At 37.5% G+C, this 12,718-nt stretch overlaps 1 protein-coding gene across 1 annotated transcript in view; it reads left to right on the top strand.

Moving 5' to 3' along the window:
* Fam199x (family with sequence similarity 199, X-linked) overlaps positions 1–9,136 on the top strand; it is a 31,022-nt gene extending 21,886 nt beyond the window's left edge. The window contains exons 3-6 of the mRNA XM_028770322.1: positions 4,587–4,736; positions 5,094–5,255; positions 6,578–6,844; positions 7,928–9,136. Coding sequence (XP_028626155.1) covers positions 4,587–4,736; positions 5,094–5,255; positions 6,578–6,844; positions 7,928–8,098 — 750 coding nt within the window. The 3' untranslated portion in view covers positions 8,099–9,136. The remainder of the gene's footprint in view (positions 1–4,586; positions 4,737–5,093; positions 5,256–6,577; positions 6,845–7,927) is intronic.
* Positions 9,137–12,718: the final 3,582 nt, after the last annotated feature.

Here is a 12,718-nt window from a genome sequence, read left to right as displayed (position 1 = left end):
CAGGCCCACAATGACAGAACAAAACAAGTGAAATCCTACCTCCAAGTGGGTTCTTGGAGACTAGGGTGGTAGCAATTTCCTGGCCAACGCACCAAATGAAAGGCCTTCGGGGAGGGGAGACCCCCCACTTAAGCCACAAGAGATCACAACCACCCAATGACTCACAAGACACCGATCCTTGTTGCAATCAGCAAGAGGTATATTTCAATCAGTGCTCTGAGGTCGAGTCTCGTAACCCACGCAGGGGTAGAGAAGCTCAACCCCTAGCTAGGGGAGTGTAGGATATTTAAAGGAAAAAATCACAAACCAGAGAGTGGGGGGGTCTCTGGAAAAATCCAGCAGACAATACAACGTAAAGTCCCAAGCCATTATTCAGCATATACAATTCAGCCTATGACAGGTATAACAGGGTTCAAGAAATGATCATAGCATGTGGGAAACATCCTGTTCATAAGAACTCAATCTTATTCAACCATATCATCCACCTTGTGGTCAGTCAAGTTTCTGGAACACAAAGCCCCAGAGCTAGCTGACCTGCTCTCCTGCCTCTATTTTACTTCTAGTCTGCTAGAAGTGAAAATTCTATTAAGCCTTCAATGTCATTGAATACTGCCTTGTTAAGAAAAAATAAGCCAATCAATTTAGCATTCTTTAGGGTCAATTTTAGCGTTCTTTAGGGTCTTTTACTACCTTTTTAGTGATCAGAAACCATGACAAAGAATGGAAAAAGACAGTGCATTTTACCAAGTGTCACTTGTGTTTTCTAAGCTTCTGAGTCTCCTTTGAAGTTGGTGACATCAACCGCTTTTTTTTTTTTTTTTTGCTCAAGAATCTGACTCATAAGATCGCCAGGTATGGTGCCACTTCTCTATACCTGCAGAGGGTGAGGCAGGAGGGACAAGACTGCCTGGGCTATATATTGAGAGCTCCACATTGCTGTACACATAGCGTGATATTTTATCTACAAAAAAATCAATCAATCAATTAATTCTAGGCTGTTTTTAACTTCCCCCTAAAAAATTACAAAAACTACTATTTATTACTTTTTTTTATACTACCTTATCTCTCACAACAAAGAAAACCAAAGGTGAAATTAAGTGCATGTCCTATAGCTTTACCCCCCAAAGAGTCTCCAGATATTAAAAGAAAATTTTCTTAACTTTTGAAAGTATAGGTATTTTATATTTTTAGATTTTTTTAGTTTATGTTTATGAATGTTTTGCATGTAAATCTGTTTACCATGTGAATGTTTGGTGGCCACACAAGTCAGAGCATCAGATCCCCTGGAACTGGAGTTCCAGATGGTTGCAAACCATCATGTAGATGCTAAGAATGGAACTCAGGTCTCTCAAGCCCAAGTATAGGTATTTGTTTGTGTGTGTTCATGCTAATTTCAATGTGCATTTGTATGTGTGTGTGTGTGTGTGTGTGTGCGCGCGCGCGCGCACGTATGTGCACATGCATGTAGAATTCAGAGGCTAATCTCAGGTGTTATACTTGGGAATACCATCCACCTTACCCTTTGAGAAAGGGTCTCTTACTGACTCTTACTTACTGATCAGTAAGTGGCAGATCATTCAGGTCTGCTGTGATAGAGATCCCTAACTCCTGCTTAATTCGTGTTCTATGGCCTGATAATACTGTGGCTATAAATTAAAAACCTTAGTGATTATTAAAACTTAGAGTAGCAATTTAGTAATTCTTAGTTATGATTCATGCTTTTTAGAAAGTTCATTTTCATGCATGGTCTCTACATGATATGGTCTCTACAGGTTCTCCCTCCCCTTTGTGGGGTATTTCAGCTAATGTCATCCCTGTGGAATCCTGGGACCCTCTTGCTTTCCTACCATCTAGGACTTTCTGGTTGCTACCTCCGTTTCTCCATCCCCTATTGTTACACACCTCTCTGTTCAATTTTCTGACCCTTTGTACATCTCCTCCCATACTTGATTTTTCTCCTCTTTTTTCCCCTCTTCCTGCCAAGTCCCTCCCACCATCTGCTTGATTATTTTGTTCCCCCTTCTAAGTAGGACTGAAGCATCCACTCTTTGATCTTTCTTCCTCTTGAGCTTCATGTGGTCCTGAGTTGTATCATGGGTATTCCACACTCTTTGCCTAATATCCACTTAGCAGTGAAAGCATACCATCTGTGTTCTTTTGTGATTGGGTTACCTCACTCAGGATATTTTCTAGTTCCATCCATTTGCATGCAAATTTCATGAAGTCATTGTTTTTAATAGCTGAGTAGTACTCCGTTGTGTAAATGTACCACATTTTCTGAATCCAGTCCTCTGATGAGGGACATCTGGGTTTTTTCCATCTTCTGGCTACTATAAATATGGCTGCTATAAACATAGTGGAACATGTGTCCTTATTACATGTTAGAGCATCTTCTGGGTGTATGCCTAGGAGTGGTATAGCTGGGTCCTCAGGTAGTACTATGTTCAACTTTCTAAGGAACTACTAGACTATGAGGTAGTGTCTGTCTTTGTCACTGAGATGCATTTCCTGTATGCAGAAAAATACTGGGTCCTGTTTATTTATCTAGTCTGTTGTCTATGTCTTTTTATTGGGAAACTGAGTCCATTGATGTTAAGAGATATTAAGGAAAAGTGATTGTTGCTTCCTCTTATTTTTGTTGTTAGAAGTGGAATTAGGTTTGTGTGGCTATCTTCTTTTGGGTTTGTTGAAAGATTACTTTCTTGCTTTTTCTAGGGTATAGTTTCCCTCCTTATGTTGGAGTTTTTCATCTATTATCCTTTGTAGTGCTGGGTTTATGGGAAGATATTGTGTAAATTTGGTTTTGTCATGGAATATCTTAGTTTCTCCATCTATGATAATTGAGAGTTTTGCTGGGTATAGTAGCCTGTGCTGGCATTTGTGTTCTCTTAGGATCTGTATGACATCTGTCCAGGATCTTCTGGCTTTACAGTCTCTGGTGAGAAATCCGGTGTAATTCTGATAGGTCTGCCTTTATATGTTACTTGACCTTTTTTCCTTACTGCTTTTAGTATTTTTTCTTTGTTTTGTGCATTTGATGTTTTGATTATTATGTGATGGGAGGAATTTCTTTTCTCGTCTGGCCTATTTGGGGTTCTGTAGGCTTCTTGTATGTTCATGGACATCTCTTTCTTTAGGTTAGGGAAGTTTACCTCTTTAATTTTGTTGAAGACATTTACTGGCCCTTTAAGTTGGGAATCTTCACTTTCATCTATACCTATTATCCTTAGGTTTGGTCTTCTCATTGTGTCCTGGATTTCCTGGATGTTTTGAGTTAGGAGATTTTTGTGTTTTGCATTTTCTTTGACAGTTGTGTCAGTATTTTCCATGGTATCTTCTGCACCTGAAATTTTCTCTTCCATCTCTTGTATTCTGTTGATGATGCTTGCATCTATGACTCCTGATCTCTTTCCTAGGTTTTCTATCTCCAGGGTAGTCTCCCTTTGAGATTTCTTTATTGTTTCTACTTCCATTTTTAGATCCTGGATGGTTTGATTCAATTCCTTCACCTGTTTGGTTGTGTTTTCCTGTAATTCGTTAAGGGATTTTTGTGTTTCCTCCTTAAGGGCCTCTACCTGTTTACCTCTGTTCTCCTGTATTTCTTTAAGGGAGTTAATTATGTCCTTCTTAAAGTCCTCTATCGTCATTATCATGAAATGTGATTTTAACTCAGAGTTTTGCTTTTCCGGTGTGATGGGATATCCAAGGCTTGCTGTAGTGGCAGAAGTGTTCTAATGATACCAAGTAGCCTTGGTTTCTGTTGCTTATATTCTTGCCCTTGCCTCTTGCCTTCTGGTTATCTCTGATATCAGTTGGTCCTGCTGTTTTCTGACTGTTGCTTGTCCCAGTCTTGCTCCTGGGAGACCAGTTCTCTATGGGAGGAATTTGGGTGTGGCGAGCTGTGACGGGATCATCTCCGGGCGCAGACGGAAACAGGAAGGATCCTGCCCCGGGCTGTTCCTTGGTTCCTGTGTCCTGATAGCTTTGTGTGGGTTCCTCTTGTGCCAGGAATTTGAGCAGAATTGGTGGTCTTACCTGTGCACTTGGGTGTGTCAGCATTCCTGAGAGACCAGCTCACTCCTGGTGGGATTTGGATAAGGAGAGCTGTGGTACAGGATCAGCTCGGGGCACAGACGGAAACTGGAAGGATGCTGTCTCAGGTTGCTCCTTGGTTTCTGTGCCGTGAGGGCTCCAGGCTGGACCCTTGTAGCAGAAGTGGTGGTCTTACCTGTGCTCACAGGTGTGTCAGCACTGCTGGGAGACCAGCTCTCTCCCAGCAGGATTTGGATATCTCAGTATTACTCTTACATGAAAGATCCTCTGATTATATATTTATTTATGCTTAGTCTTGTGTTTTATTTTTAACACGCAACCTTCTATAACTGAGGGTGACCTGAGGCTGGTTATTTTGCTCTGGTTGTCCTTAGACTACTGGTCATCCTCACTCTACTTCCTGAGTATTACATGTGCACCAACTATGCCTGGCTAAAGTAACTTTTAATTGATGTATAAAATGTGTTAACATATTTAAAATGCAGTTTGCCATGTTTAATTTTCGTAACCTCAGTCTTTCTTCCTTTTATAAGTTACCAGGCAGTGACATTGCCAGTGGAAGCGATGTACTTTCTGATGTCATACCCAGTATTCCAAGTTCACCTTGCCTGGTTTCTAAAAAGAAAAACAAGCACCGGAATCTAGATGAGCTTGCTTGGAGTGCAATGACAAATGATGAGCAGGTAAATATGTGACAGTCTTGGATGTTGACATTCTTAATTAAAAGTTTATGTGGAAAAGAACTTACATGTAGGGAGGATGTTGAGGCCCCCTTTATTACCTCTTTGTAGCCAGTGGATTATGTGAATTGGTTAATAAGTCTAAAATTGAGCTTCCAACTTTTTTTCCAGGAAACAAGTGAAATTATGACATCTTAGCAATGATCCTAAGTAACAGTCAGCTTTCTTGTTTAGACAATGGTTAATTCTTTATTGGGGCCTCGGGCAAAACAATTCTTCGAAGGTCTAAAACGTGTCACAATTCACATAGCAAAGGTTAGGTTTTCACACTGACATTGTCTGTTGTACTTCCTCACATAGGTGGAATATATTGAGTATCTGAGCCGTAAAGTCAGTACTGAGATGGGCCTTCGGGAGCAACTGGACATTATTAAAATCATTGATCCTTCTGCTCAGATCTCCCCTACAGACAGTGAGTTTATTATTGAACTTAACTGTCTCACAGATGAAAAACTGAAGCAGGTATGTAAAGTAAATATAGTTGATCTACTGAAGACACCCACAGCTTATAAAGCGTAGGCTTATGTAATCATATGTATACTCATAGGCTATCAAGAATCACTGCTGTGAAATGTAACATTAGAAAGAAAATGATGCTAAAATTTGTAGCTCAGTGGTCCACTGTAGCAAGCACAGAGCCATGAATTCAACCCCTACTACTGCCAAAAAAAAAAAATGACAATAGTATTTGAGAATATATGGTTTCAAGATGTTTTATGTGTCTGAAATAGTAATACTGTTCTGATCAGTGAAGATCTAGACTTTGCTTTTAGTTATCTAGATCTTGAAACTTATTTTACCATTTAAAGGTTGGCTTGGACTAAAGTCCAGAGTTTGTGCTCAGTTTAAAACAGATGAATTGTCAGACTCAAAGTACTAACTACAACCTGGAGTGGTAACAGACACCTGTAATCCTAGCACTTGGAATGCAGAGCTGGAAGGGTGAGAAGTTCCTTGACTAGTTAGGGACTTCAAGGCCAGCCTAGAGTACATGAAATCCTACAGGAAACTCCCAAGTCCTACTCAACAAGAGTCACACTGATAGAATAACTAAGCCTGGGCAGGTGCTTTGAGATATACATTTCTGATCATTTTTACTACACCTCTGCTTTGGTACATGCACTAACAGAAATGTTTTACATTCTTTCTTTTTGCTGTCTTATGTTTAGCACTGGTGAAAAGTCCCTCATTTCTCACAACAGGAATATTTTTCCACTTTTCAGCTGGTTTTCTCCAGTATGGAAAGTTGATGTAGTACATTTGAAATCAGGTACCATTGTGCCCCTCACTAAAATTAAGGGGGAAACGCACACTCATCAGAGACAGAGTCATAAATTTCCTTAAATCTTTAGTGGAAACGTTTGAAAATGTATAACCACATCTGTTTTATTTTTGTTGTTTTCATTTTAGTGTTCTTAAAATTCAAATTCTGAAAGCCAGTAGCATTTGCTACATAATATTTTATAATTTTGAAATATAGGTCTATGTGCTTGCCAGAGTTTTGAATACTGCTAATTTTTTAGTTTTTCCTTTCTTCCCTTCCCTTCTTTCATACTGTTTCCCTCTGCTCATCTTTTGGGTATTGTTTTCAAAGTCTCAGTCTATAGCCCAGACTGGCCTTGAATCTAATATTAAGCTCAGACTGGGCAGAATTAATGTACCTGACTTGGTATTTATTTCTATATTTAGATATCTCTTATACATTTAAAGCACTTTGGACATAGTATCTTGAGGGTAGAATATCAAGGTACAATACTCACCAGTGCTTGCCTGTGTGTCCCAAGGTCAGAAACTATATCAAGGAGCATAGCCTTCGTCAGCGGCCTACAAGGGAGGCCTGGAAGAGAAGCAACTTTAGCTGTGCAAGCACCAGTGGAGTGAGCGGTACCAGCGCCAGTGCCAGCAGCAGCAGTGCCAGCATGGTCAGTTCTGCAAGTAGCAGTGGGTCCAGTGTTGGAAATTCTGCTTCAAACTCCAGTGCCAACATGAGTCGAGCACACAGTGACAGCAACCTATCTGCAAGTGCAGCAGAGCGGATTCGGGATTCAAAAGTAAAATATCTAATTAATATGAAACTTTACCTTTCAATATTAGCATCAATACTCCTTTGCTTAAACTTCTATTTATTAGATCCTAAAACTGTTGTGTAGGTCTTTAGTGTAGGTGTGTGTGTGTGTGTGTGTGTGTGTGTGTGTGTGTGTATTTTTAGAGTTTTCTTGATGTTTCAACCTTAATTGTTTTTTGACTAATCAAAAACTATAAGGCTTTCCATAATTCTTTTCTCTTCTTCCATAGTTGAAACTTACTGTTGAGCACTTGTAAAAGAAAGTCAAAGTGTACATGGAATAGTTATGTGGCTTAGCATGGGAGTATGTTCCTTGCAGTGGCACAGACTAGATCAATTTAAAGATAAAAGGAGAATCTCTTTGGGAGCCCATTAGTGATCAGAAGATACACAATGATTCCTCCCCCATTTTGCTTCATTTTGTTTGTTTATTTTTTGTTTTGTTTGTGTCAAAATGGAAGAAACAAAGGCATCCTTATTAGTTGCCAAGGAATTTCACTGTCCATGTGGCAGTTCCCTTTTGGTTTACCAGTGATGAGGATTGAATATCTACTGGGTTCCTAACAGGCTTTTCAGATAGCAGTTGCCTAATATTATGAAGGAATGATTTTTTCACAGCCACCAGAAAATCTTTTAGTTCTCTGGGGTAAAATGTACCTTGAAAGCATAAGCATTAGGGATTTAGGCAATGTTTTCTGCATTTTATATTCAGTTTTGTGTCCTAGTGTTTTATTTTTGCTATGTTAATACCAGTACACATAATTCTATTTAAAAATACATTTTTTTCAGGGTATCTTGTTATCTATAGCTATCCCAAATAACCAATTATCAGCCCTTCCTAGCCAAAAGAGTCACTAGTCTAATGCCCTAAAAATAGAATCTTAAGACTTTTTTTTTTAAAAAAAACATTTAAGCCAATGGCTTACTTATTGGTATGAGAATCACTCTGTAGAGAAATTTGAACAAGTTAAAATTTCGAAAGTAGAGAATTAGATCCACCAACCCAGGGCTGCATACAGCAATGTCTAAACTTTACTGACCTCTGACCTTTCCTCTGTCTCTTTAACAGAAGCGATCCAAGCAGCGAAAACTACAGCAGAAGGCCTTCCGCAAGAGGCAGCTGAAGGAGCAGAGGCAGGCGCGGAAGGAGAGGCTCAGTGGGCTCTTCCTTAATGAAGAGGTGCTCTCCTTGAAAGTGACTGAGGAAGACCATGAAGCAGATGTTGATGTTCTGATGTAATAGGGTGAATCAATCAGTGTTCTTTCGAAGCATTATTCTCTCTTCATTAGTTTACATACGTCTTGACCAAAATTTTGGTTAGGGTTGTGCCGATGTACCATTAATGATTTAGGCCAGTGGTTCTCAGAAAGTAGCCCCTGCATCTGCAGCTTTCAGTATCACCCTAAAAGACCTTAGAATTGTGTTTGGGCCCCATTCCAGACCCACAGGCAGTGTGGATTTGGAGCAGCACTGTGTTTTAACTAATGCCAGATTATTCTCATGTACATTCTCATTTAAGAACCACTGGTAAATGTCTTAGCTACTTTAACTTTATGGTGATTAAGTAGGCTTTTCAAAGACTACTGCATTTATAGTTTGGGAAATTTCAAAGTACTAATGACAAGTAGTTTATTTTGTCAGTATATATTTAGGGTCCGTAATTCAGTTCTCTTCTTAATGATAAGATTCTTTTAGTTTACTTTTTGAAAAGGGCCATAGTATAATTCTTAGTTCCTAGGGGCAAATTTTTTTTGAGGTGAGGGTGCACATAAGGTATGCATTGCTGTTTACAATAGTGCCTTCATTAGGTTTAGTTAGTTTTTCATTAATTATTAATGCAAAGGTATAAAGAAGGGCCCTAATCTTTTCCAATTAGATGTGGGTTTGTTTTTTTTTCTCTACTTTATGTCAAGTGAGAATCATTTTCACAAGTGATAACTACTGAGAAAATAATGCTACATTAGTGAAATTTTAAACTCAACGCTGTGTTGATTAAGTTTCAAGTGGAGAATCCAGTTAGGCAATGATACCAATCAAAGTTTCCCATTGTATCCTTAAATTTTAGGCTCTCATGTAATCTCCAAACAAGAACATTTATCTATCAAATTTTTTTAAATGTATATCTCCAATTTTACATGTCTGACATATGGACAGGTTGATGTTTCAAATAAACTGACCGCTTGGAGTTCAACAAACTTTAAGAGACTGCTGTGGTATACAAAGCAGTATGCTGTAAAAAATAAAAATAAAAAACACCTTTGTTGGTGCCTAGTAGGACTCTCAAGTCTAAATGTGAAATCATGGAGTTTCTTTCATCATGTTTTCAAAGAATTCCTTATCATGAACTTAGAAATAGCATGATTCGTTTTCTTCTATGTGTCTGAGCATTGGCATGGGCTGGAGATGGTACAAACTGAGACTACTGACAATCAACTTGTTTTCTGACTTTCATGATTTTCACTTTTACTCTTGCATTTAGAAAGCAAACTATGTAATCTTTTGAAAAGGCTACAGAGTTCAGAGGTTAATAGGGTTTCAAAATTATTTAACTTTAGTCCTTCAAAAAGATTAACAACTTAAAATTCTTAATTTTTGGTTTCTATAAAGGCTTAAACTTTACTGAATTAAAAAGTGAAGATTTAATCCTGGTATGTTGGCACACACCTCTAATTCTAGCATTAAGGAGGCTGAGGTGGGATTGTAAGTTCAAAGCCAGCCTGGGCTACATAGTGCTACTCAAATTTTGTATACATTTAAAACTTTTAAATTTTATTTTGTTTCTTTGAAGGCTAAAGAATTGAAACTGAGGGTAAAAATTGGTACCCTGCATTGCTGAGGCCTGCGGTCTGGCTGTAACTTTTGAATGCCTACTAAGATCTGAATTTAAAATGCTACGAAGATTAAAAACATGAATATGTGTGCTTTTAGTTAAAGTAGTATTTCTGACTTTCCTCCTCCCTCCTTTGGTACTCCATCCTAGATTAGAGAGGCCAAAGAGATCTCGGGGTCAGATCCTAGAATACTTAATAAAGAATGTACTCATTTTTCCCTTCTAAGTACAGAAATAGAAAAAGAAGAGAAGCAAATACATCTCAACTCTCTGTCTTCCCTTAGTCATAGCAAAATTCCACAGAGGAAATAATCCACATGTTCCTCCTATTCTCTAAGGAAGGTGGGCCACATTGAGATACAGGGCAACATTTAGTCATCACCCACTTGCAAACTATTCATTTGTTGATGCTCAGTAAAAGAAAATCCAAAACTGGTTCAGGATATAATTTAAAACTAATGTCTCTCTCTATTCTCCCAAAAATCATGTAGTCTTCTTAACTTGGATTTAACTTAAGTCACTATTAAATAAGTTTACCAAAGTGCCATGGGCAGATTTTAAAGTTTATAAAGGTTTGAGTATTTATAGAAGTATGTCATGAAATTTTCTGTAAGTCCAGATTCACTCTATATGTTAGAACTGGAATGTAAAGTGTCGAGTTGGTGGAGATTGAAAATACTGCTTTCATTTAAAAAAGAAAAAAAAAACGTGGAACTCCTAGTATTGTTTATGATCTAAGAGGGGGGGGGAGAGAGAGATTAAAATCTTTCTCCTTTCCTCCAAAACAAACTATCGCAAAAGGGCAAAAGTCTCTTCGTGTCTTTGTTATCTGTGCTCTGTTATCTGTTAGGATGTTTCGTGTAAATAATTCAGAGAGAATTGTTTGAAATAGGTAGTAATTTATTAAATCTGGTATCTCCATGAGGTATGTTTAAAACAACTTCAAGTCAGCATCTTTTTTTTTTTTTTTTGCTTTTCAGTGGAAAACCTACTTAATCAGTTAATTAAAAGGAAAATCAGGGAAACCCAAATCAAAAGTGGTGAGTCTTTCCTACTCCAGTCACAATGGCTGAAGGGAATATGTATATACTGCTAATGATAGTATAAACTGGCTGTATCAGTGGAAATCAGTATAGGAGTTCTTTTTTTAAAAAAATACAAATGGAACTATCTTATGATGGAGCTATACCATCCTTTGGTATATGCTGAAAGTAAATGAACTCAGCATATGACAGGGATTTATGTGTGCGCTTCCATGTCTATTACAGTACTGCTCCCAATAGCCAATTAATGGATGCCCATTAGGAGATGGATTGACAAAGAAAATGTAACATATATAGATAGCAGAGTTGTATTCCGCCATAATGGAGACTGGAATTATGTCACTTGCAAGAAAAAAGATAGAACTAGACAGAGATCATGTTAAGCAAAGGAAGCCAGATTCCTAAACACAAACATTGCATTTTTTTTACAAGTGTAATATAGATTCAATAAAATGCAACACATGAAACTAGAAAGGGATACTGTTTGGGAAGAGGAAAGGCTCTGGTGAAAAGGGGAGCAAAAATAGTGGATGTATATGATCGAAGTACATTATAAATATGTATGGATAAATGAATGATCAGAAGTCCAGATTTTGTTCCAGTTTTGGTTATCTTCTGTCCACAACTGACAGTGGAGTGAATAAGTCTTCTCTTTATAGATTTATCCAGAGACTTTTTATTAGAGATCTTATAAGTGTATGTCAGTCCTTATTACAGCTTTTAAAAGTGTGAACAATGAATTAAGCAAAATGGCATGTATTTTTATACAGTTTTGCAAATGATTAAAGGAAGGTGTTGTTTTAGAATGTAGTAGTTTGTAAAGGGCTAGTTCATTCTATCTTACCAAGAACTTAAAGTCAAATGACACTTTTTCTTCATTCTTTGGTAGATAGTGACAGTTTAGTTGACTTCCTCTGTTGTTTGGGTAAGTTAGACATTTCTGAATTAAGTTCCAGAAACTGATTTATAAAAAATGACCTATAGTGTGGGTAGATGGCTCATTTTTTTCTAGCTTTTAAAAAGTAAATACCCTCAAAAAGGAAAAATTATATAAAACCATTGTATAAAGGTATCCAGATTCTGATGAGCTTTAAACATTATAAAATTTATTATATATCTTCATATTTAAGCCAAAAATGTTACAGCATAAGCTCTATGTCAGTCTTTTTGTTTTGGGTTCTCTTAGCAGACTTTCTGTTCATGACTTCTCTGTAGCCTCATGTGCCTTAAAGGTGGTGCACTTTGTCATTTGCATCTATATCAGGCTTTGTCAAAATCAAATAATCAGAATGTTACCATTTGGTTCATATAATGCTCATGGTGTTTGGATATTAGTAAAACATAAATCAGTAGTAATAGAATATAAAACAAAATAAAAACCTTCAGAGCTTGGATTCATTTGCTTAAAACTAGTTTTGATTAATGAAGGGCCTTGCATTTACATAAAATTTTGCTTAATATATTTGTCCCACTGAAAAAAATCTGAGGCTAGGATACTCTTTATTTCCTTTTTCTTTTTGAAACAAGGTCTCCTTACACATTCTAGGCTAGCCTTGAACTTGTTTTGTTGCTCAGGCTGGTCTGGAACTTGTGATCCTTTCTCCTTAGCTTCCCTGGTATTTGGGACCCAGATTTACCTGGGGAATATATATTTTTAAACTAGGTGAGTTTATCAGGAAAGAAAATTTTTAGGGTCTGTACAAAAACACTTGAAGAGCCAAAATTATATAGAAAGGTGTTTCTTCTGTTAACTTTAAGGATTCTTTGGATTCATTTGTGTAATCATTGAGACGCCCTATTCTCCTTGCTTTAACAAATTACCTCTTAGCACTGTCTTCAAGAATTCTTCTTGGGAATTGATGAAGGATAAAGATAGTTTTGGTTGCTGGTAGTATAGTTCGTTTGTGTTCCACAGTAGTGTTGATGTTGAATGCACTGACATTCGACTAATTTAATTTAGAGATAAATTCCATCTTTTTGAGCAAA

This window comes from Grammomys surdaster, unplaced genomic scaffold, assembly GCF_004785775.1.
Source record: "Grammomys surdaster isolate TR1022 unplaced genomic scaffold, NIH_TR_1.0 200, whole genome shotgun sequence".
NCBI lineage: Eukaryota > Metazoa > Chordata > Mammalia > Rodentia > Muridae > Grammomys > Grammomys surdaster.
The sequence above is the reverse complement of the archived record's forward strand: the minus strand, read 5'-3'. Positions and strand labels throughout refer to the sequence as shown.